The following is a 26661-nucleotide window of genomic DNA, read 5'->3' on the forward strand; positions in this document are numbered from 1 at the left end:
CAGGATAATTTAAGAAAAATTCCTCTCCAGTTAGAATCCCTCTCACTCCCTCTATAAGTATCTGCAATGGTAGCAAAATATCAGAATCAAAAGCTTTTGTTATATGGTATTCGAGGAATTTTAAGTCTATGTGCTACGTAAATCTACGTTTCTTTAGATAATTCTTCCAATAGTTGGAATTTCTCCCAGCTGCTTAATCTTATAGTGAATGTTATTTTTATTGAACCGCTGCTGGGCGCAAAAAGCATTTATAAATAAAAGCAAAAAACAATGTGGTTCTTTATGTTTTGTTTGTTTTTTATATTTATAAATTTTAAATTAATAAAATTTACTTGCTATATTTCTATATAAGTTCATCTTCATATAAATAATCATTTTTAGATCGCACATTCTTTCTCTTTTCAATTTTTTTTTGCTTTTTTTTTCTTGTATTTTTTATTTGAATTACACAACATTTCTATTATTTATCGCTTGTTTTTTTTTTTTTTTTTTTTTTTTTTTTTTTTTTTTTTATGTTAAAAGATTTTTGTGTTTTCTTTTATATATATTATTGACATTATTCTTCAAGTAAATGAGAAGAAATCTGTTTTGTATTTTATATTATCCGTTTCTTATCTGTTTTGTTTGTTCTTGTAAGTGTGGCTGTTTTTATTTTTTCATATCTTTTTTTCTTTAAATATCTTTAAACTGATTTTAATGAATTTATTACTTTTTAACTTCGATTCTGTTTTAACTAGCTTTTAATTATGTTTGTTGTTTCTATTGTTGTATCTCCCAGTTGGTGTTATTTATGTTGTTAATGTAATTTATGTTTATCGCTGCTTTAAATAATTTAAGAGTATTTAATAGGGTACTAATAAATTAGTTATACGCGTGATAGGTATTGGCAAAGTTGAATATAATTTATATGATTTGATATCAACAAAAATGTTAATGAATTATATTTATTTATTTACCCCATTCATGTTCTTTGCGTAGATATATGAGCGAGCGAGTGTGTGGGTTTGTGTATATGTGTGTGTTAGAGCGTGTATGCTAAATAATAGTAGTAATAAATACAACGTTATACAAATAAGAGAGGTTTTCCATATCGTTAATGTTCAGGCTCGACATAAAACAAAATGCAACAAATTCTAAAATGAATAAACAAAATTCGAAATTTTTTACGCTTTCAAATGCTTTGCAGATATTTGTTGAAATTCTCTACGCAAGCATTTACGTAACTAAACAATAATAATACAAAATGTATGTTTAAAAAAATAAAAATAAAATGAAGCTATATACGAAAAATAATAACTTTTGCAATTTAGTTTTGATTCACGCACGAATTATACACAAAACTTGTCAAACTAAATATTTTTTTAATGCTAATTTACAAATGAAATTAAATAGTATATACATATATATTATATTGGTATATATGTGTGAATAATAGAAAAAAAACATAATTGCAATTACATTGATTTCTTTCACTATAATTTTCATTATGTAACTAGAAACTTTCCATGTTGCTGAAGAATCGCGCTTTAAAAGCACATTTTCGGCAAGTTTTTCATGTTTTTTGTTTTTTTTTTTTTTTATTGGTTTCTTATTTTAGCAATTCATTTTCCGTTTTCTTTTTGAAAAACTGTGCTAATTGCCTGCATTTAAGTTTAAGTTAACATAATTCAATTTGTTCTCTTTTCTTTTCGTGTTTTGCTAATAATTGCATTTTAGTTTTGGTTTATACACATAATTAATTAGTTTCTTTTTGTTTTTGATTGTTTTTATTTAATTTCAATTAAAATTATAAGCCTAGCCATGGTTGTATGTTGCATTCCTCTTCTTTTTGTGTATAATTCGAGCTGTCTGTAAGTTTGTGTGTGTGTGTGTGTATGTATTGTTGTGTGTGACGTATTAGTATATATATGTATGTGTATTTGTATGTGGTACATTATTCATGTATAATTATATATGTTTGTTGTTTATTTTTTAGTTACTCGAAATAGTTTCTCAAACATTTTGTTATTTATGCCTACTCTACACGTTGTTCTGTTTGTTGTTTGTTTCGTTATGTTGTGTGTGTGGGTGTATGTTTTGTTGTGTAAACGACATGAACATTCAAATTTAATTATCTGCCTGCATGTTGTCTGTGTGTTTGTCTCTTGCCTGATGCGCATATACAACATGTTGAACGAAAGATTTGCATTTTGTTTGGTTGTTGTTGTTGTTGCCGTGTTGTTGTTGTTGTTGCTGGTGCTGTTGCTGGTGCTAATTAGGACGTACCATTGACCAAGCCTTCCTTCTTGATGACATCCGAGTTAACCGCCTGATCCGCATGGTTATTGCGATTCTTGTTGTTGCGCCTGGGCTTTGACTGCTGGTGCTGCGGTCCCTGTGGCTGCTGCTGTTGCTGTTGGGCAAGCTGCGGTGGTTGCTGTTGTTGCTGCGGCAGCAACTGTTGCTGCTGCTGTTGTGTGGCCGCCTGCTGCTTATCGCTATTCCGCGGCGCATCCTTCGACTTGCCAGACGAGGCGTTCGCATTGCCACTGCTCTGTTTGCTGTTCTCCTGTGCATTCAGCGGCGCTTTGTTCGATTGTGCTGGCGCCTGGTGCTGTTGCTGTGCGGACGTCGACGACGAGGATGACGGTGGCTGTTGTGATTTGTTGTTATTATTTCCTACCGCGCCATTTGCTGCAAGTGGAGTCGAAATTGTTGTTCAATTTAGCATTCAAGTGGAATCATCCTCACCATACTCACTGTTGCCGGGCGCATTGTTGTTCTTTTGCCTTCTGCGTCTTCTGGAGCTGCCCTCGTACGATGAGTTGCTGTCCGCTGTGCCGGAAGAGAGAAACATATATGTGTACAGGTGACGCAATTGAAATAACACAAAAGTTTGCAATATTAAGCGGGGGTTCAGCCCAATCAGAAATCAAATTTATAACGTCAAAAGTCATATTACAAATGGGTTACATTGAATTGCACAAATTGGATTCATATGTTAGCCAAAAAACCGTTGATATGTATATATGAGTTTATATATACATATATACGTGTGTATACCATACACTCTTACACAGATACACTCATACAGACACACAGTCCCTAGTTTTACACAACAGTGGTTGCTTGAATACCGAGAACGTCTTGTCCCCCCGCTTAAACGATCCGCAAGCCGACTGCTCTCCCTCTCCCTATGTCTCTCTTTCTCTCTCTCTCTCTGTCTTAATCCATTCGTTGCTTGGTCAACTCACCACGCTCCACGCTGCTCACTTCGCGCGTCTCTCGCATATCGTCGGTGTGATTATGGTACTGATAGTCCCTGCCGTTCTGCTCGTTGCGTGGCGGCCGGCGATTGATACCGCGACGGTCGTTGCCGCCGCGATAGTTTTGGATACCACCACTGCCGCCTCCACCGCCACCAGCACCACCGTTATTGCCAGCATTTGGTGGCCCGCCGCTGTTGCGATCATTGTAGCGCTGATCACGCTGATGGTCACCGCGGGAGTTGTAGTCATCGTCCTCGCGCCGATTGTTGTGATAGCGCTGGTTCATGTTATTGCCACCGCCGCCACGCCCGCGAACGCGACCACCGCCGCGCTGACCACCGCCGCCGCCGCCGCCACGTATCGAGCGCACAGATTCTATGTCGCTGCTGTAGCCGCGCTCTGAGCGCCGCGACACAGCGAAGCTCTGTGTAGAGCCCATCGAGGACTCTTGAATGGCGCGCAGCTGTTGATCGATTTCCAGCTTCTCCTGGCGTAGTTGCTCCACTTCCTAAGTAATCAATATAAATAAGAATTAGCACAGACTACAGAGCATTCAAAATTGTTCTGAAACTCACCTTCAGATGTGACAGATGATACTCCAGCAGCACTTTAGCATTCGCAATGCTCTCCATGGTGCCAATGAACACAAAGGGTACGTGCGCTGGTTCGCGTGGTATATTCTGATCCTGTTCGTCATCGCCAGCGATCTGTGTTTTTGTTGTTGTCGCAAGATTAGGCCATGCCAGGCAAGGTGTACAATACTCACAGCACTCACCTTGATTCGAAACACTCCGCTCTTATCTACAATCTCCTGTATGATGCGGCCGTTCTTTCCAATCACCTTGCCAACCAGCTCTCTGGGCACTTGAAAGAACTCCTCGGCATATTCGAGCATGGCTCGTGCCCGCTGCACCGACTCCTCTGTCTCGCCGCTTATCTTGAATGTGCACGATTTTTCCTCCAGCTCAATATTCGTAACGCCGACCAGCGTGCGTGCCGCTTGTATATTGGAGCCATGTGAGCCAATTGCCAGGCCCATGAGATCTTCGCGTACACGAAATTCCTCGATAAAGTTGCTAAAATAGATACAAAACGAAAATATTATAGTTTATAATGTATTAAAAAGTAATTTTAATAATGGAAGAGTTGTAGAACACATTTTCATTGGACAGCGAAGGGAATGGAATAACTGACAGTTGATAAGAACAATAGAGAACTTTTCTAATTCACTACAAGTCATTTCTATATCCTTGATAGCTGAACGGCGCTTATACTCCTTTACAATTAAATGTATAGTTCAGATTACTATATTCCTTATGGCTGATAAGCACAATATAATGACAATTCTACATAACAAATTAACTTATAGTTCCTATATCCTAATACATTTTATGCATAGCTACTTAAAAGGCTGATAAGAGGATTAGAGAAGAATGCTAGAGGCTACAACTGCCTAGAAACTCTTTCTATAGCTTAAATTTTTGCTATCTAGCATTATGTTTCATATATCTATTATAGCTTACCCACGACTCATCAGCTTGGTCGTTTCGAGCTGACGCGCAGCTTCTTCAGTCCTTTTCAGTAGCATAACCTGAATGATCAAATAAAAATTGAAAAGAGTTTAATAACTGCCTTATAAAGAATATTCTGAGCAGTATTCTGATACCTTCTGTGAGAGATTACGAAAATGCATATCCTTGAGCATGCTGGCGCGCTTCTGAGTGTGTTCCCATTTGGAGATGACAATCAGGGCATCTAATTCGCGATTATAGTTGCAAACGCCCGCATCGATGGTGCGCTGAAACTCCTTGTGTATGCCATCCTTTTGAGCTCTACGAAACAAATAAACATCGATATATATGAAATGTGTTGATATTTAATATTATATTCAGTTTACTCACTCTTCGCGCAGTTCCTCGGGCACGGGCAGCGTGAACTGATAAAACGATTTGGGCGTAATTGGCGGATTTGGATTTTTGGCGCGCAGTCTACCCAATTCACAGATTTCGGTATAGGGCGTCTCGAAGCCAATGTACGCGACCGCACAGATATCAGCTTTAAGCATTTTGATGACAGCCACCCACCAGCCGCACGTTTCGCGTTCGTTTGTGCGCGTGAATACCTCAACCTCCATGCCCTCCTCGAAGCTCGGCGCCACAACAGCCTCATCGGGCGGCAGGCGAACATTGACGAATGCGTATTTCAGCACCTCAGGCACGCTGTTGTAGCACAATTAAACGAGAAGATAGAACACAAAGAAATCAACACAAAAACAATTGAGCAACAGAGCTAAGATGGCAGACAAAATCATTTACTTCGTTTGGCATAATGAGCCAGGCAAAATGTTCATTTAAATGCCGTGTGCCAAAATATTTGATTGCGAACATGGCTGCAGACAAGTGTTTGCCGACGTTGACGTCGCCATCGGCGCAGGCGCTGGCAGCGCCGTCGACGCTGATTGCAGCGTCTGGCTGGGTGCCAAGCGTGCTCAACACACAATCGCGGGGGTGCCCCCTATTATTATTTTTTTCTTTATAGCCAAGACATAGATCGGAAATGACATAAACTGACTCACACACACACACACACGCACACAGAAGAGCAGCAGCAACAGGGTGGCAACTAAATTTAGACTCAGCTGCGCAAGCTCAGCAGAAATAAATAACAAAAACAAAATAAATAAATAAAATTGTATACATATATGAAAATATATACATAAATCAAATTAAAAACTGACAAAAATCTTCTAAATTGAAACTACTCAAATTGCTCCAAAAATGCAACAAGCGAATAAGCACAATCGCAATCTAGAAAGCTAGAGCAAGCTGAATATTAAATACTCTTCTATTGTAAATTCGAATAGAAAGTTTTGATAAGGTTTATTAGGCAAAACCTATTGTTGAATGAGGGGGCACTTTAAGATATGATATGAAAGTCTAAATGACAACATACAAATCTATCGCTGAATGGAGATAACTATTTGGCTTATATACAATAATAATAACTGTCTATCTGCCGATATATAAAATATATATTCTAATTTTAAATAAATATATGTGATATATACATATGATATAGACTTAGAAAGAATGACCTGATCTATATTTATAGTACTGTAGCTCTACGTTTCATCAATGATATCTCCAAGCTGATCAACTAATTGGAAGCAAACGAACTGAATAGATCAACTAATTACTGATGTATACATATATTTGTACAATATTTATGATTATTGCATTGCTCCATTAAAATTCTCCACCTGCTACAAATTTTATAATTAAATATTTATACCCTGTCTACAAGGATATTAACAAAATGAAAGCAACGCAAAAGAAATGACAAGAAAAATGGTTTCTTTCCGCGATTAAAAATAGCCAACTGCGAAGTTGACGTCGACAGCGACGTCGACTGTTGCTGCTGCTGCGACTGCTGTTTAGTGGCATTTGCCGCTGAGGCATGACAGCACGACGCGTGTGCACACACACAAACACTCACGCACACATACAGACAGACGAATGCATTTGAGGAGCTGACACTTGGGCGGCATGCGGATCACACGGTCAGTCCGTCTGTCGTTTGTCTGAAGGAGTCGCAGCAGCATCATTTAACAAATTGCGCCAAATGAGAAGCGGACAAACGGTGGCGTCTCCCAACACACAGGCAGACAGATAGACGGACGATGGACAGGCCGATGCGTTGGGCGAGCGTTTGCCAAGAGGTAAAGTGCAGTGCGCATCATTGTTGCAAATCGTTTGTAAAATAGGCACATAAACAACCAAAGAACATGAATAAAAAAAAAAAAGAATAATAATAATAATAGATTGTATGAATTGCAATATAAACAGGCTGTTGTTGTTGCTGCTGCTGTTTGGTGGTTTGGTTTGCTGTAAACTTTGTCGCTTGACTTACCCGTCCACATCCACAAAGATGCCATCATCGCCGACAGCTGTCACCTGGCCCTGTTGTAGTCGTAGTTGTTGTTGTTGTTAATATTATCATTGTAGTCGTTGCGTTGACGTAGGCAGAGACAGCGACAGAGACGTAGACAGCGACAGAGGCAGCACCAGAAAAGACAAGAGCGAAAGAAAAATGTGTGTCATTTATATAGTTGGTCTGGTCTGCGCATTTGTTGCTTTATGATACATTTCCTAAAGCTATAGATACATAATTTTGCTCTTAATTATACATTTTTATGAGCGAATTACCAGATAAATGCCGTTGACAAAACGTGCCACACACGCGGGGTAAATACGCCGATTGATACTGATAAGAAATGCAATGCAAAGGGTAATCGCTAGCAGCAATAATATATACAGTCCATAAAAAATATCTTTTTTTTTCTCAGAAATACCTTCTACGTAATTTAATTTGGAAAATATTGGAATTGAATTTAGCACATTAAAATAAATTTCATATGCATAAAATTCCGAGTAGATATTTATAATTGAACTATCTATGCATTGTAATTAGTAAATTATTTTTGTTTCCCTTTACACTTTCAAGTAGAAATATAATTCCAAGCAAGTAAACTTGTGATTCTGCGGTGTTATCATATACATATGTACATATATAGAATCTATAAAAAACTCTTTTGTATAATTTCCTATTAAAATAATTATGGAATGAGATTTGCATCCCTTTCCATAATCAATTAGAAATATAATTCCTGGAAATACGTCAATTAGTAGACAAAATACGACGCCTCAGCATCCTAACTATTCCATGCACAAAATTAATTACGAATTCCTGGGTAATGGCTAATGAGTTCCAGCATCTTTTTGGCTGAATGACGCTTTTTCATACCATTCAATGAATTGCAAGAGTTTTCAATAAACTGAGAGTGTGGCTCTTAATGAAAAGAAATGCTATTGCATGTGCAAATAAATTCCACTTTGCTATCAAAGCCATCAAAACGTATTATGTATGCAAATCTGATAAGCTTTAGAAAGGGAAATCACAAAGCAACAAAGTATTCGCCGCGAACGTCAGTGGCGCTAAAAGCAACTCTGCGGAGCCTGCTGCTTGTACACACACACACACACACACACACACACACAAACACAATCATATACGTGAATATGCAGCGACGCTCGCGCAGGCGACGACACACGCACACCCCCACACACAGACAGCGACTGCGTGCGCCCTATGAGAGTGCGTGTTGATTTCTATGCTTGTGTGTGTGTGTGTGTGTGTGTATTGTATGTGCCTTATTTCGATGCGAGACTCCACTCAACAAAATGATGCAGATATTTATAGAAATAAAGCTAAAATTTACGAAATTAGAAACTGAGGCCGTCGCTGCCTTCGGCACATGTTGCTGCAGTTGCTGCGTTGACAGCGACGTCGACAGCAGCAGCGGCGAGTTCAGCTTTGGAGTACTCCCGCTCTCTCTCTATCTTACCTTGTAATAGGCACCATTATCGAGTCGTACTTCGACCATAAGATCGTCCATTTTGTTAACCCTGTGTTCGCCGGTCTCCAGCTCTTGTGTGCAGCTCTAGTTGTAGTAGTCGTTGGAGTTGTAATTGATACTACAGCACTCGCCCCCGCCAATCGCCACACTCAAGCCGACGTATTTCGTATGTTAGCCTCTAAAAATTGAGAAGAGATAGAAAATGCAATTAAATCAAATAGAATATGGCAATGGCAATTCAACACCTACACAACGACAAAGTTTAGCGTTGTTGCTTCAAATCTTTGTTATATTCCCTGCAGTTGCTTTATCAGTCTTTTGCTTTGTTGCTCTTTTTGTTTTTGTTGGTGTTGTTGTTGTTGTTGTTGTAGCAATTTTGCGGTGGTTATGCTTGCTGTTGCACCCACACACACATACGTATGCTCAACTCTCGCAGTTCCTGAAATAATAAACAAGAGCAAGAGCTGGCAATAACAATAACAATAATAAATACAGTTTAAGGCGAAATTATGAGCTTATAGATTGACACAGGCAAATTAACGGCGCAGCGGTCGATGGCGAATGGCGAACGGCAGAGAGTGGAGAGCAGAGAGCAGCGGCAACAGCCGCGCGATGGCAATCAAAAGTTTTGAAGTTATTTTGGGCTAAGCATAGGAAATTCCTTTCTGGTCGAGAACGGTAGCTAAATATCAAGAACAACAACAACGACACCGACGACAACGACAACAAATGCAGCAAGAAACGTCAACGCGCTTTTGCCGGGGCAGAGCTGGTCCGTTGTCTTCTTCTTTATTTTATAGTCAGCGCCGCCGTCTTTCTTTTGTGTCTTCACATCACTTCTCAGCTCTCTCTCACACACATACACCCTACACTCAAATACACTCTCACATATATATAGATAGATATATATATATACGTCCAACTGTCAGCAGAAGCAGCAGCCGCCGAAATGCTGAGCACGCTTTTCCAATAAGAATTTTATGCACACACACACATGCCCCAGCACATGCCGATTTTTCATACACACATACAAATGTATCAATTTTTAGTCATCATTTCTTAAAACTTTTGAAAATTCTGGTGAATATAATTATTTAATTACATTCGCATTCTCAACTATTTCACACCGAGTGCGCTTTTTGTAAATTTTTCATTATTTTCAGCTCTCCTTTGCTGCACAAATTCGCCGCAGTCTCGGTCGCTGCCGCCTTTGCCGCTGTGCAAAAATTTTTTCGCTTCTTGCAAAAAAATTCTGCAGACGAACTACACGACTATATAATTACGTTGAATATTTCAAATGTTAATGCACTTACGGCTGCCCGGCACGTTGATCCGCTAAATTGTTTAATATTAGCTTCAATCTTTTGAAAATAAAAAATATATCGCGTGCAGTGCGCTGCTTTACTGCTTCCAAAAATTTTTTTCGGCTGCGCTGCGTTCTCTTCGCTTTGCTTTTGCACACTACTTCGTAGCTCAGCATTCGACAATGCTGCCAACTTGATGCAACCTCCTCCCGTTCGCAACAATCTTTCACTAATTTAGCTTTGTTCGCTTGACTGCTCAAATGTTTCAGACACAATAAATTCAACAATATTATTTGGATAAATACTTTTTGTGAAATAACCCAATGCTTGCTTCAAATCACACTAGAAAAACATATGTGACATGAAGCGCACAGAGGGGCAACGCTGCAAACTGACAAACAACAGGGCGTTGCCAACTTTTTGATTTTGTTATTACACTTTCGATAAGCAACGAGGGCTGCAAGCAATACAGAGTTGCGTGTTAATGCGCGGGCAACCAAATATTTCGATTTCCATTTCAAAGGGGAGAAAAATAAGCCAGTTGCTCCCATTGCTGCTCGTCGCGGATGAATTAATTGAGTTGTTTGATCATTGAACCGATGCCATTAGCACAAATCAGATGTGTCTCGCAACTCAATTGAATTTCATTTGATTTCAATTTGCTAAATTCATCTAATGGCAATCAAGTCACATTTTTATAGGCGCCTTTTAAACGAAACATGTTGCAGACCTTTGCCGTTTAATGTTATTTTATTAGCTTTTGGGGTCAGTTGCATGACTTTTTTTTTTTTTTTTTATTTCTGTTTTCATTTTATGCTCAGCTGGGAAAAAGTCGCGTGACGGTGCTTTTTCATCAATGTGTTTGTTTTCCGCCTTAATTTGTTGTCGCTGTTGTTGTTATATCTGAAATGCAGTCGCACGCAGCTAAATGCACTTAGATGTTAATTAGCTGATAAACCGTTTTTATTTTCGATAAATAAAATACCTGTTTACTGCCTATTATTGCATTTAAAGACTGGCTATAGACATGATATATAGTCATTTGATTTTTAAAGAGCTAAATCAAAATCTAAAATAAAACCTGATTGAAATATTTTAAAATATACTTTTTATTAATATACAGGGCATCAATGTTTGCATATCTGAAAAAAAAAAACACAAAACGAAAGCGAGCGTCAGCAGCAATTTGCAGCGGAAATGCATTTTGATTTATACTCAAACCGCATAGGTAAATAAATTCTCAGCAACTCTCTCTTCCACACATACATACACACGGATGGGCGCTACTCATTAGACTGTCGACAGCGCAGTCGATAACAAACAGCAGCATGTTGTTTTTGACATTGACTTTTGTTATGTATTAAGTGCAGTTTAACGACGCGACGCCGGACAGCGAAGCACAACAAAAGGCAGCATACATGAATAGACGCATACACACACACACACGCATCCACATACTCACTCTCTTTCGTTTAGAAATTCGTCTCTTCAATTAGCTTGCATGTAGTAAAGTGGCCTGCAAAAACAAAAACTAGAACAGAAGCATCTGTGGCTTGACCCCGCATTAATTGATATCAAAATTTAAATTAGCAAATCGTTTGAGCAGAATCTACCCCTCAGCCTCTTAATAATATTAATTTAAATTTATTTGCAGCGTTGACCAACCATTGGCCAAAATTAAGGCTCGCGAATGGAAATTTTCCAGCTGCCGCAACGTCACTTCCGGCGTCGCAGTCGCAGTCGCAGCGCTGCTAGAGTTCACGCGGTTTGCAGTTCTTCTCATTGGATCGGCTTGCTTTCTCTCTCTTTCTCTCTCTCTCTCATGCTCTCCACCTCTCTTGAACAGCTGTTGCTACTACTGTTTATTACGCCTATTTATTGCTCATTTAGCTTTACTCGCTTGCTTATCAATTAATCGCAGCGTCTTCAGCTTCGCTGCAGCGGCGTAGGCAGCGAAGCGACGCCGCAATCGTTCGGTACATTGCAATTCGCTCGGCTGCCTTCGGCTCGCGCTGCTATTGCTGCTGCCGCTGCTGCGCTACTCTAGCTCTTCTTGTTGTAATGGCTATAGTTGTTGCAGTTGTTTAATCAGCTCCATTTTGTGGTCTTTTCGCTAGTACAAATTGTAGTGAGAGAGTGAGGGAGAGCGAGCATAGAATGCCCCGAAAAACGGCCAACCTGTATGTGCCAATGCCATAATCCAATTCAATACTTACCGTCTCTCTGCGTGCAATTGTGTGCGACTGTATGTGTATGTGTGTGCGGGTATGTGTTTGTGTCTGTATCGTTGTATTGTATGTGTGTATGCGCACTTATTCGCCCGATGCTCGTACGGCATTCAGTAATCATTCTGTGCTGTGGGCTGCGGGTTCTGTTCTTCGTATCGGTTCGCCTCGGCTTTGGTTATAAAAGGCGACGATTCCATTTCAGTTTTATGGAGTTGTCATTGAGCTCGCAAGGGATTCGAGTCCTGAATAGTCGCTCTTTAAACTAATCAAACTAAAAGTGAAAGTGTGTTAAATATACAAATAAAAATAATTAAGTAAAATAATTAAAGAATATTCTATTGCAAAAATATCGTGATGCATTTCCTAGCCGTAATAGGTAAATTAAAAAATTTATGTTGAGTTTTGTTTGTTTCCATAGTTCTATGTAGATATTTTGCCACTATGCTGGAATGCTGCAGTGAACGAGTGTAATTACATGTGTTTCGCACAGACATTCCTCAGATTTGTTCTACAAAAGTTTTGCACAATCGAAATTGCGAATTGTCACGTCTTGTGCTTCATATATTGTCTGCTTATAAGCCACAGAGTCGTTGCCTTCCAGTATAATAAATTTAGATCGATCTTTTATTGATAATTCGGTCGATAATTTAAGAAAACGATTCTAAATCTTTAGTTTTATTAGATTGAAGATATTTATGAATTATTATGGTGTACTTTAATTGTTTATTATTTCTTTTTTTTTTTTTTAAGTAGATCAGATTCTACCTCACATCAGGGGATTTTTGACCATGTTGCTTTTTTAGCTAATTAACAAAACATAACACATACTCAAAGTTGTTGGGAATCAGATAAAACTGTCGACTCACGCAACTTCTGAAGTACTTCAATACCATGCGTCACTCAGATTTAGAATAAGCATAGGTAAACAATTATCTGTTAGGCAATTTAACAGCATTTTATTATCAATTGCCTAACTGTTGAGCAGGTCGAGCGAAGCCGTTCAAACATGTTCGATAAGTCAGGCTCTTGAGTCAGCGGTGCCTATAAAATCTGGCAAATAACCGCGCCTTTTCACTGACCACATCACACTCATAAGGTCAATGTAGTCAAACACGAGCTGAACTCAGTCGTTAAGATTTTATTGAGAACTGTTTACTGTTAGTTATTTCTTGATCTGTTGTCGATCAGCTCTCAATATTGAAGAATCACGAGAGCTCTCCATTTCATGACCACATCTTTATAAAACTTTTCAAATTTTTCCTTTTAAGTTCTCAATAATGCGTAAATTAAGTTTTGAGCAATTGATGTTCAGTTCATGATTAGATCCACAGATTCTTCTTTCTCTATGAGTTCTTCTCATTCAGCTTTTGGACAACTCACGAGTAACTCTTTAGTTTTCGACCAGTCCTTACTTATGTTGTAATGCCCTTTTCATATCACTACTCTATTAGCTGATGCTGCTCTTGTAATTCAGGATTAGATTCTAAGCAGTTTGTCGAGCTAACTAACGGTCCTACAGGTGTTATTCTTTTGTTTTAAAGTACCTTCTTAGGAAGATTATTTTTAGTTTACTATGCTATCGATCACGTGTCGATCATTGAAATCTTAGACATTATTTTCGAGTAGTACGTAAATTATTTTCGATTTCTCTATAGCCACTCCTCTCTCCGATTGAGTTCCACAAATCGCTGATAAAGCGTTGCAAATAATAAAGCATTTTGATAAGCGCGCCCATTGGGCATGCATAAGCACATATTAAACAATTATTTGGGAATTATAAGTATAAAGTTTTATTGTCGTGCTCGCCCGTGAAACCGATTCGATTCCGATTCCGATTTCAACTTGGACTTGTGACTATAAAAACTTAATAACAAGACACACCATGATAACACAGTAGCGCGCTTGGAGCTTCTGGGTTTTTGTATTAAAGATTAGCAAAGATTTTGTTTCAAGATATAATGGGACAATTATATATACCTGTGTCGTATGTTATTAAATGATTATACAACGGCAACGGCCTCAGAGCTGTGCGTCAATTGATTATTTTGCTTTGATAATTGCGAGTGAATCGAGCCACACTTATTTGCCCTGCTCTGTAATGAGTTTCATTCAAGAGGTTTTCTCTCCGATAGCTACAGCTCTGATAGCTGTGCATTCAAATCAACTCAACTTGAAAAATATCAATTTAAGATAACTCTAAGTTTTCACATGTCGGAAAATGAAAATGAAAATGCATTTCGTATTTTCGTTGTCCATTTGAAGTGCAACAAAGCGTGTGAAAAGTATCACAATTCGCATAACCCTCAACCCGGGGACAAATATTGATAGTTAAGCTATCAGCTTCCGTTTTACAGAGATTATTAAATATATATGTGTTTATTCATATATGAATTGTATATGGAGACAATCGCCAATCAGTTGCAATGTACTACTTAAGTTCTTCTGCTGATTTGCGCTTATCAGCTGTTTGTTTATAACTTATAATTGCATATCGACTTCTTTGATATGCGTAAAGACCAGGACAGAGCAGACCAGACCAGACGAGCCCATTGCCATCAATGTTGATGGAAAGTTTTCGCATTGCCATCGATCACCAACAATCAATGTCATAAAATTAATAAAACTCATTCATAAAAGCCAAAATAAAGCAAAGACCACATTCAGCTGACGTCTTCATTCGCAGTCGGCAACGAGAAGTTCCGATATATAGATATATAGATCATTTTGAGACTCTATATATATACAAAAGGACAAAACTAATATACTCCTTGTATATTCTATGAAAGGGCAACAAAAGGGCATCAACTAATCAATCTCGTCAACATTCAAAATCAATCACAGCTCATATATATAACTTATCAGGTTTCATATATATATAGCTTATTAAATGACTAATATTAAATAATGAATATTTTTAATCATAATAGTGTTTATTATAAATAGAAAAGTCCAAATTCAATCGAGATCAATATCAAAGTACAACTTTATATTTTAATAAGTGAATCAATTTTTTTTTTTTTTATATCTGTAATAGTCAATGACTAATATGAATGATAATGCTAATGTCACTCAAATGTTCACGTAGGCTAGACTAATTTCATAGTTGAAGTAGTTGCGGACATATTAAATATCAGTTTCAGCAATGAAACATATTTCAATTAACTTTTTTATTAATTTTTGATGAATGAATAATCATAATCATAATGATAATGGCAATGAGTGCAAAGTAAAATCTGCTATCAGTTTGTCTATCATACTTTCAACACTTTAGGTTCAAGTATTACAATTCATTAATGAGTAGGTCCGATGTATGAGTAATAGTATTAATAATCATGATCATGCAATCTAAACGCATTTCATAGTTCAGGTAGCTTTAATTAAATATTTTTCATTGTATTAATGACTAATAAAAATAATAATGAGATACTTCAATTTGACAGTTCAACTAAATATCTGCAAAATTAATTTTTAGTTTTAGCTTGAGTATTTCTTTTTCAATTTGCATTCTTTTTATGAGTTTTTATGAGTGTCTATCAGCTTGAACGTATTCACATGACCCGCACTGTAAGATGATAATTTGTATATTGGCATTATCGTGCTATCACACAGCGAGCATAAAACCGAGCGCACTCCCGAAAACCGTTTATCAGCGAGCGACTTTGATTGGATAATATAAGAAGTGTAAATACATTTTACAAAATATGGAAAATCACCGAGAGGGGCGTCTGGCGTGCAGTGATTAGGCGAAAAATTGGAATAGGCCTTCGCCAAAGCACAAATGGCAAAGCCGATGGCATTTTATTGCAACGAATGCGAAATTCCCTCAATTGTTTTCAGCTGACATGGCCAAAAAAATCGCGGGCAGATGCTATAAACAATAACAATAACATAAGAGCCAAATCGAGACAAATGCTGACAGTGCAAATCTTGCAAATCTGAGAAACTTACTAAACGTGAACATTGTCGCATGCCCACAAACAGACTATATCCCGTTGTCAAATCCGGCCAAACGCATGTCAGTGTCGTTGCTAAAGTTGACATGTGCATCGCTCTGACACTGACAGGCGTTGAGACGAGGCAATTGTGGCCACGGCTCAGCACTTTAAGTGCCAAGATCGAAAAACATTCAGCTGCGAGTGCGATGAGCTGAGCATGCTCGACTGGCAGATGTCCTTCATTTTGACTTTGACTTTGGCTTCGACAGATCTCTTCCTGTAACTCAAAGAAGAATTGGACAATATGATGAATATCATATAAAAAATGATTTGAATCCATATGGGATTAAAGGGAATAGAATAAGGTTTATATAAGTTTTTTGCTCTTAGTTCCTGAGGCTTGTCCGATCATAAGTGTGCGCTCACAGAGCACTCAAAGATTTCAATATCAAAACTAAAATACGGAAAGATGAATATAGAGATAGATTATAATATAGAGAGAAAGAAGAAGAAGAAGAAATACATAAATAGATAAAGTAGATGCAACTTTGATATATAGCGTATATACACATACATATATCTATATATCTGTATTAGCCAAATTTAACTTAAGCTCTATCGATATTAACCTTCAATATTTGTCAAACAGTTGTTCTAAATGGATATACCCACCTCAAGTCAAACTCCAATTCTCATAAGGCATAAAATATTTATCAAATCAGTTGCATATTTCGCTTTTGCCCCTCTCTATCTCTCTCCCCTTCTCTCTCTTTCTCTCTCTCTCTCTCAATTTCCGTCCGTCTCAGCTTTCTCGCTCTTCTCGGTTTTGTGCAATTTTTCGCATTGTTTTGGTATCCACGATGCAATTATCGTTTTGTTGGCAGTTTTGTTCAACACTCCGGGTAATTGTTACGCCACCTCCCCGGACACCTGCCCCGGCCCCTGCCCAGCCTCCTTTTAACAAGTTTTAATTGCTTTTTCGTTGCATGCGAATGTTAATTACAATTTACCCTATGTTGCATGCGGCTGCCACTATTGCGGCTGTCATTAACTATATCAGTTTGTATCTGGCTTCCGATAGATAGTCGCGCTCCTATATCGTTTAAGTATCTAATAATTTGGTTTAGTTGTTGCTGCAATTAAAATATTTATAAATTGTGCTTCAATACTATGATTGATGGATTAAGTTGTGAAATTAATCTCGCCATATATATACAGATAAACAAAGACTGAGGGCTCTTCACTTTATTATCACTCACATAATTATGATCGATGACAGGTCTTAAAGGTGTTCACCGTTATCAATAGCGGAAATGATTAGGCAATCGAAAGGAGCCGCAAAAGCTAAGCAAGAAAACCAAATGCACTGGCGTCTTAACTGGCCTAAAGCTGCTTGAACTATTGTTGTATATATACTTAGGCATAGATAGGCACACACACACATGTATATTTACATATATAAACATTTGCATTCAGTCTCCCACACTATGTGAGCCCTATTATTAAATAACTGTGTTCTAAGTTGTTCAATCTGAATGAAATGTTAATATTTATGACATTCAGATGTGTGAATGTGTTAGAGCTTACATATAAAATGTGCAAAATTAGGTATATAGAATCTGTAGACTTCATTGTACACCCCGTCCAGTTTGGGCTTAGAAATTTGAGATTATTTCTATGATACAAAAACGACTTAGGCTTTAGTATTCCATTAACAAATGATTGAGCAAAGTCCAGATAGCGATATCTACACATCAGTTCATAGACAGAAATAGGTTTCAATCTTTTGTCATTTACTAAATATAGACGGATTAACTGTGGCAATACATATGGCTAAGCACAGGTACTAAAAATGTTTCTCAAACAATAGAAGAGATAACGAATTAAATTGAAATATAATTTAGACAAATCTCAATTATAATATTAAAGTTCCCATAATTTAATAACTCATAAAATAAATGAACATAAAATCGAAATATTTGAATGAGTAAAAGAGAACTATGATCATATAGATATATATGTTATCAAAAGTAAAACTCATTTAAAATATTATAAATAGCTTCTATATAAAGTCCAAGTCATTAACTTAACAAATAAAAATTCAACTTGATGCAGCAGTAAATATTCTTAAATTGCAAATACTAAAATTTTGAAAATAAATTAGATAGCATTTCCAAATGATATAGCCTTTTCCAAATTGACCCATAAAAAACGTTTTCCATGCGAAACGTTTGTCTGGTTCCTAAATTCATTTGTCTATAAAGATATAATTAGTTTCTGCAATTGGAAACATCAAAATTACATTAGACATGTGCACAATACCAAATACATAAATAATAAATCATGGGTCTAGAATTTATAATAGAACAAAAAAATTATTTTAGAATCAGCTGTTAGGCACGAGCTTTGCAGAAAAAAAAAAAAAAAATAAATAAATAAATAAAATTGAATATAATATATTGCACAGTTCGCCAAGCCATAAATCCAGAAAAATTGTTTTCTTAGCTGCTGTCGTCATTTGGGTGAAAGCATATACCTATATGATATATCCACATATACTATATAGCTCTTTCTATTTTCTTTTAGTGTCAAATGGGAGCATAAATATATTTGAAAGATTTGGCAAATCGTAAATCAGGAGCTTTTCGTTTCTCTATTGCTTTTACGAGCTGTTTTTTTTAACCCCTTGATGGCTAAATAAACACTCTGAGAGTTATACGGATGGGTCAAAATGCATCATTAACGGCATATATATCTTGAGAAAAGAAATAAAAAATAGTCTTCAATTCGCACAAGCATGAATATCTGGCTGACATATGCTGATGCTTAGCTGCCAAAATGCTTTTAAAAAATCCAATTCGACTTAAAAATAACGAAAAAAAAAGCAATTTTGCTTATATTTCAGATTTTTTTGATTATCAACTGAACGTAGTGTTTGTGGTTAAGTGGGGTAGACTAATTTCTCGAAATTGAATGTCGCAGGCAAAGGAAGTTTCTAAATGCAGAATGTGTGTATATGGAGTATAAGAAGTTGCTTAGCTCTTGCCCAGTCAGCTCTTGCTCAACATAGTGAGCTGACGTAGCTCAGCCTAATTAGTATAAATAGACTATTATTATATGTATGCTATATGGCAACGTCGACTGAGCTAAGTCAGCTCATAATGCAGATCAAGGGCTGAACAATAACTAAATAGTTTATATGTAATTTTCCTTTGTACACATATGTATATACATGTGTCTTTGGAAGGTTCATTCCATATTGTAAGATCAAGACATCTCTTCTAAATGCTTTCATGAATAGATTATGCCTTTGGCATATGGGAACTCAGCTCTTGGGATATTCAATAGTCAGCCAGTACGGAATCTTATTTATGTTATGCAAACATTTGCAAATGCAATTAAAATATAAATAATGCACATCTAGTATACAATATGTTTATAGACGAACTGTCGCTGGCGCTGCTTTTGCTTTTGCTGCCGCACGGCGACATCATAAATTCGTGGCATTATTTTTAGCGCATGTTTGGCCGGCCAAAGTCAAGTGCAAGGTGCCAATCGTTGCCAAATAGTCGACGTATATCGCATTATGTGTAGTCTCTATATAGAGCACTGCCTCTGCCCTTCTTTGTTCATTTAACTTGTCTTTTATGGCACACAATGCACATTCTGTGCTATTTTGATGGCCGGAAAACGTGTTTAGCGGCAAACTTTTATGTCGGTCAAGTTGAAGAGTACCCAGAAAATAAATAATTACACATTTTTATATATGTATATCTACACACATGAACATGAGCATAAAATGCCCAATGAGGGCGCTTAGCTTGTTGTCTAGAGTTGCTCTAGTGTTACACTGCGTATAGCTAATGTTTGAGTTTTTCTTTATTGCCTTGCAGCTTGCAGCTTTTTGGCACTCAGCGCAGCCAGCGAATGGGGCTATCCGGACCTGGACAACAATCAGGATGAGCGTAAGTAGAGCCAATAAAAGTTACATATATGTATGTGTTTGGAGCTATATTTAAATTCGAGTTCATTGTGGGACTCATTGAAGCTCGTATTAGTTAATCAACGTGCATTTGCATAGCCGCAGTAGCTCGTGGCTGAGCTGATCACAGTCAAGTGTCTCCCATTCCAATGCCCAGTTGTGATAGCTCTACAAATAGCGTTTATCTAAATTGTGCCAAATTGCCGCGTATACAAATTCGAAAACGACAAAGTAAATGAACTTAAAACAAGACACGGAATTTGCTGAATACCAAATTGAGGGCAACTGTAATAGACTAGGGTAGTAGTTATGTGATAAAGATAGCTTCAGTGGAATATTAAGAAAGATAGAGGGATAGAGAGAGATAGAGCGAAAGACACTCTCATAGATAGTGTGAGAATCGCAGACATAGAGAGAGAGAGAGAGGCAAAGGTAGAAAGATCTAGGAGCAGAACGAAAGTTGGCTAGAGCGAGGGAGCTAGAAAGGTAGCATGAGTGAGAGGGATAGAAAGAGAGATAAAAAAGGCGATAAACGAAAGAGAGAGAGAGGATATAAGAAGGAGAGGGAGAGAGAGGAAGACTGAGACAGACCAAAAAGGAAGAATGACAGAGGGAGAGAGAGAGAGAGAGGGAGAAAAGTAAAAGTAATAGAATGAGAGATAAAAATACTGGGAGAGAGATATGTATGTATATATATATATAGAGAGAGACAGAAGAAGAGTGAGGGAGCTTGAGAGAAAGAAGGAAAGAAAGTGACTCAAAATATATAAACAACTAATTTTGCTTCAGTTTTTCTTAAGTTTAATAAATTTAGTTTATATCAGTAAATTAAATAAAATATATTAAATTCTACCTACATCTGTGCAAAAAGTGCGGAAAAATCTCATGTGATCAAATTATTCACTGCAGTTCTACATAATTGTTATTTATATAATAATGAATTGCCATTGCTTAGCCACCAGCCAATCATGTTCTATGTTTATTTCTCTTTATTTATATGTTTATTTATATAATTTATTTATTATTGTTATATTTGTAGCATTTCCCAAGTGGGGAGGTCTGTGTGACACCGGCAGAAAACAGAGTCCCATCAATTTGCACGTGAAGGGCGCGCTGAAAGGCGAGTTCAGTCCACTCAAGTTTGAGAATTACGACGAGCATCAGGGCGCACTGCAAATGGTCAACAATGGTCACTCAAGTGGGTAGTCGCCGTGATCCATAGATAACAATTTAACGATACTAAATTCCATTCGATTTTCAGTTCAACTCTCGGGCTTTGCTCACGAGCTAACGCTGAGCGGTGGAGGCCTGGGCAGCGACTTTGTTGTGGAGCAAATCCATATGCATTGGTGGTCGGAGCACACCATAAACGACATACGCTATCCCCTGGAGGTGCACATTGTGCATCGCAACAAGATCTATCCCAACATGAGCATGGCAGCTAACTTCAAGGACGGCATCACGGTGATCGGCGTGCTCTATCATGTGTCCAATACGCCCAACGAGGCCATTGGCAGCATCATCAAGAGCCTGGACAAAGTGAAGAAATACGATCAGATGAATGTGCCCACCCTGGTGGCGGATAGCCTGGCCGTGGACGATCTGGTGCCAAGTGTGGACACATATTTCACCTATGCAGGCTCGCTGACCACGCCCACTTGCGCAGAGGCCGTCACCTGGATCGTGCTGACCGACACGCACCCAGTGACACTGGATCAGGTGAATCAGTTCAAGGAGATCGAGTACAAAGAGGACAAACAGCTCCACAACAACTATCGCGAACTGCAGAGCGAGAATAATCGAGCTGTGGTGCTGGTGCAGCAGCTGCAGGAGCGCAACTCTGCGGGCAGGATGTCCGGCCTGAGCCTAGGACTATTGCTGCTGCTGGGCGTGGCAGTGCGACAATCTCAGCTGTAACTTGTGCAGGGGCGCCAGCTAGAGAGCTACACCAAAGACAAATCCAAACCAGAGAGCAACGACATACCAGACACACAGAAATTATACTCATTATTTGAAGGCAGGATTCAAATAAATCCAGATGAAATTTCAACTAGTCAATTGATGTGACATTCAAAGCATGTGCCTTAAATCTAAACTACCTATAACTATATCTATCTCTAAATATAAATAAATGTTTTATAAGCACTCCAGTCTGCGTTCTACTCTGGTTTCTGTGGTCAACGCGTAACTTGAAAGCGTTCCGCTTTGGTCAAAGCTCAAAAGTGCGAACTTTACAGCATTATTTGTTGCAATTTTGTTTTGATAATTGCCATATAAATACCTGTGGATCTAACATCTAATTATAGTTAGTGAGCACATAGTATGTATATTATCATCGGGTTTATATTCATTGCCCATTGTGATTCTCTGAATGCGGCACGAGTTGGTCAACTTTATGGCTTTAATGATGTTGTCCATAGGCACGCGATAAAAGAAATTCACTTGACTTAGTGTGTGACTAAATATAATACAGATAAGCATTTGACCACAGTCAACTGACCAATCAGATCCAATGATATCAGTAATGGACAGTTATTATCGGTTACTCTATATAAGGTACCAAAATAGTATAAGTATATAGCTGCAATGAAGTCTGATTCTTTTCAAAATGCTGATTAATTTTTGTTGTTGATTTTTATTTACCAATTAACGTGGTCAAGTTTATGGAGCCCAATATTAAGCTATTTGTCCAGTTAAATAAGATTTCTATTATTTATATGTAGGCTTAAAGAGAACTTACATACATATGTATATATGTATGTGAGGGAACATAAAAATAAAATTTCAATTTTTTGTAAATTATAAAATTTGCTTGGAGACCTATTTTACACGCATTTATTATTATCATTATCATTATTATTATTATTATTATTATTATTATTATTATTATTATTATTATTATTATTATTATTATTATTATTATTATTATATTCTTTATTCAGTTCGATTACTCTAAGCATTACCTAGTGCAAGTATATACATGTTAAAAACTGTTGATATTTTTGCTTATATTTAAATTTCATTTAGATTCAATTTTCTGTAAACTCAAATCCAGTGGTCAAGCAACTACTTGACATATAGATGGCGCCACTTAATGTAGCTACCTAAAAGTATGCAACACTTTTTGTTCACGAATATTTACCAGCAAAGGAATTCTTCTAACAGGAGCATGAGGTGGTATTTGAATTGAAGCATCAATATATTCAATCATTAGACTTTTACCTAGCAGACCTCACAAAATATATAGAAGCTGAGCCGATATAATCTGTCTGTTTGCCTGATCATGTAAGCCACTTGCGTATTCCATATTCAGTACGAGGTTATAATTAAAGACGGTAATCTTATTTTTATACACTCGTAATTGATCATAGTTTCTTCTGAGTACTCCGTATGGCAACATCCATTAATAACTGGCAAATAGAAACTAGCCTTATTTAAATAGAGATCTCTCTGCCTTTAGTGAGGCATAGAGCTTTGCCTGAAGGCTTAGCCACTTAATTGATATAAAATGCGAATGAATCAATCACAAGATAATTCCATATATATTTATATATATAAATTTCGTGACTGACACGATGTCTATGAAATCAATTTGAATTCATTCATTAATTTCTTGCTGCCTCGACGCGACTCGATTCGTTTTTGGGACTTAGCATAAATGTTTTGGGGCTTAAATGTTTAGAGACGGCGTTTTGGCTCGCGTTTTAGGCATTTTGTGTGATTTGTCAATGCAGCGTAAAGAGTATAATTAATCTGGAATCGTTTTGAGGCCAATAATCAAATGTGCATTAGTCATTCGAGCACCTAATCAGACTCTAGTTGGACGCATGCCTATGCCTACGGCTACGACGTATGCGTATGCGTCTAATCCCCAGCCACGTCGTATTACCACAGCAAACAAAGGCCAATGTCAAAATCTGACAGTGTGAAGCGTTAGCTACACAATAAATTAATAAATTAAACAAAAAAGTATAAAAAAGAAGAAGCACAGCTTGTTACGAAAATGCAAATTTATGCCGCGCCTGCTGCATTCACTTTTTATATATATTTTATCAACATGATGTGTTATATTTTGGTTTTAATTTTTTTTTTCAGATAAACTCAGCTCTTGATTTAAGATTTGCGAAATGCGTTTAACTCCAAATAAATGCAAATCCCTTCGGTTTCACATTACGAACGGAAGTCGATCGGAGATAGTTTTTAATATATTTATATATGAATAGAGGGTATATAGGGTATATATTTGGAAAGATTCTTCTAATAATAAGCAGGTGGAAGAGTTGAGATAAGAATAATTTTATATAAGAATATTCTATATATGCAAATGATTATTAAAGAAATATTATACAATTTGATATTTTAAATTGAATTTTCTTACATAATATAGGACTAGATATTTCCCATTTGGTATATAACCTTTATAAATAAATATAAGATATTTTATATTTTATTGCTTACAAATTCTAATAAAAATGCTTAAAATTTCTATAAATTGCTGTAAAATCAGCCTAGGTATCTTCTAGCCGGATACTGCTTTACTAGAGCGCTCTTACTAATTTTTGCATATTTATTAAATGTGAAGCAAACGATTTCCCCTTCCAATTCGCTACTTCGCTTTGGGTCATGCCTCTGGAGCAGTGGCGTGAGAAAGTGTGAAACCTGTTTGCTTAGCTCCGGTTGGACACAATTAGTAGATCTGTGGATCTGGTGCTAGCTAGGGCTGAAACTGCATCACTTGCATAAGTTGACCCATTTAATGCTTGGCTTAGTACTGGGGCGCAACATTGGCTAAGAGTGCAGCGTGGGACGAATATGACTTTCCTTATCATAATTGGATTACATATAAATTTACTGCTGCACATTTATTTACCATAACTGTCCGGCTTAATTAGATAATGCCCGTTATGACAACTCATTTCCGTTTAGCCCTAAACTAAACTGAATTAAACGGGGACTAAACGGAGACCGAACTGAAAACGAGAGCTTTCGATTTGACAAAGTGATTTACCTTCACTTTTGTGTATCGCAACTGCTTAATAGATGAATTTGGATTATATATGTATAGCTATATATATTTACGATATGTATGCGGGCATTTGTATCAATTTGGCGCATTTAAAATTGACAAATTTAATATGTGTTTCGATATAGCTGCACACAACAAAAAACTAGACCTTGACGTTATCTTTACAGCACGCAAAATACGGAGGCTTCGCCGTCTCCCAAAGCCCAAATCCCAAAACCCCATACCCATTCCATTTGCATTTGCATTCACATTCACGCATTGGCATTTTGGCCTCTTACGCTTCCAGCTAGTACAGTCGGTTCGATCGGATAGATCGATTGTAACCAACCGATTGTAGCCTCGTCGTAATATTTGCATGACAAATGCCTAAGTCATTCAACTTCAATGCAAATAATTCCAACACAATGCAAAGTTTATTATTTTCCTTAGCATTTATGATTTGTTTAACACCTTTTGTTTCCCTTTGTCTTTTTAGATTTATTATTTTGTCTTTGCCATAATTAAATAAAATTAATAAAAATTTTTGGCAAAATATTTGCTCTATAGCGTGTTCTTTTGTTAGGTGAAGTTTTGGACACGCTCTATATATAAAACAATGGATTGTAAAAAAAAAAAAAAAAAAAAAACAACATAAATATGTATCTAAAATCGCGTATATATGTATGAACGAATATATATGTATGTATGTATATACTTATATCTAAACCTTTAAATATAACGAGAGCTAAAAAATTAAAGTCTTGAATATTTATATTTCATCGGAATGTGAACGGAATATTTTATCATTTAGACCATGAATAAAACTAATTCTAAATTCTATAAATATGTTTAGAATATGTTTATACTAGATTTGTGCTTAATAAACTTTACTAAAATGTTATTGGTATAGTAAATTAATTTTTCTTCCAGAAAATAAAACAAAATCAAGGTCAAGAAATTTTTAATGGTTTTTTATCAATAGATAGTAAATTGATTTTGTGAAAAAAAAATAATAATAATAAAAATAATCATAGAAACATAAAACATATTTAATGTGAATATATTCTCAAAATGATTATTTACAAAAAAATTATTTATGTATATTTTTTTGAATTATTTATTTTTATTTTGTGAGATGAATTCTCTAACGGGACTAGACATCTATTAAATAGTTATCTGTTATGAATGCTTGCCAAGTGGTCTTCTGTAGTGTTCTTTTAGACAAAGACTATAGCCATTCACAATAATAGGTAACAATTAACTTAATTATTTATTTATGCATAGTCCGAGAATACTTAAATTAATGAGAAAATATCTTTTGTTTCTCGCCAATGGAGAGGCCATTTAATGGATTGGTTTATTTGTGGTGCTAGCCACTACGGCATGAATTTCTGAATTTCTCTTGTTTATATCGACAGTAGCAATGAAATTCATTGAAAAAAAAAAAAATGAAATTCATTCAGATAGATAGAACGAAAGACAAGACGATCATTGCATAAATTCACTAAGAGACGAATAAGAAATAACATAAAATGTAAGCTAT

General features: G+C 36.7%; 2 protein-coding genes across 6 annotated transcripts; one reads left to right on the plus strand and one right to left on the minus strand.

Moving 5' to 3' along the window:
- Positions 1–1743: 1743 nt before the first annotated feature.
- Fmr1 (synaptic functional regulator FMR1) lies at positions 1744–10336 on the minus strand. Of its 5 annotated transcripts, none has more exons than XM_018019086.2 (12): positions 9978–10336; positions 8914–9103; positions 8653–8842; positions 7158–7207; positions 5150–5467; positions 4915–5080; positions 4772–4839; positions 4015–4324; positions 3824–3955; positions 3234–3756; positions 2731–2814; positions 1744–2673 (listed from the first exon to the last, which is right to left on the minus strand). In XM_018019086.2, the coding sequence occupies exons 3-12, from the start codon at positions 8701–8703 to the stop codon at positions 2255–2257; spliced, it is 2121 nt and encodes a 706-aa protein (XP_017874575.1). In that variant the 5' UTR covers positions 8704–8842; positions 8914–9103; positions 9978–10336; the 3' UTR covers positions 1744–2254. The 5 variants fall into 5 exon arrangements, with proteins under 5 accessions (XP_017874575.1, XP_017874577.1, XP_017874578.1 ...); XM_018019088.2 differs by having other exon boundaries at positions 4024–4324; positions 9978–10335; XM_018019089.2 differs by having other exon boundaries at positions 2740–2814; positions 9978–10335.
- A 1965-nt stretch (positions 10337–12301) lies between these two features.
- Positions 12302–22258, plus strand: CAH7 (Carbonic anhydrase 7). The gene is made up of 4 exons (XM_018019091.2): positions 12302–12572; positions 20025–20096; positions 21153–21311; positions 21375–22258. Exons 1-4 carry the CDS (start codon positions 12551–12553, stop codon positions 22028–22030), a joined length of 909 nt encoding a protein of 302 aa, XP_017874580.1. The 5' UTR covers positions 12302–12550; the 3' UTR covers positions 22031–22258.
- Positions 22259–26661: the final 4403 nt, after the last annotated feature.

Source organism: Drosophila arizonae, chromosome 2, assembly GCF_054131065.1.
Source record: "Drosophila arizonae isolate 15081-1271.41 chromosome 2, UAZ_ARI_1.0, whole genome shotgun sequence".
NCBI classification, from domain to species: domain Eukaryota; kingdom Metazoa; phylum Arthropoda; class Insecta; order Diptera; family Drosophilidae; genus Drosophila; species Drosophila arizonae.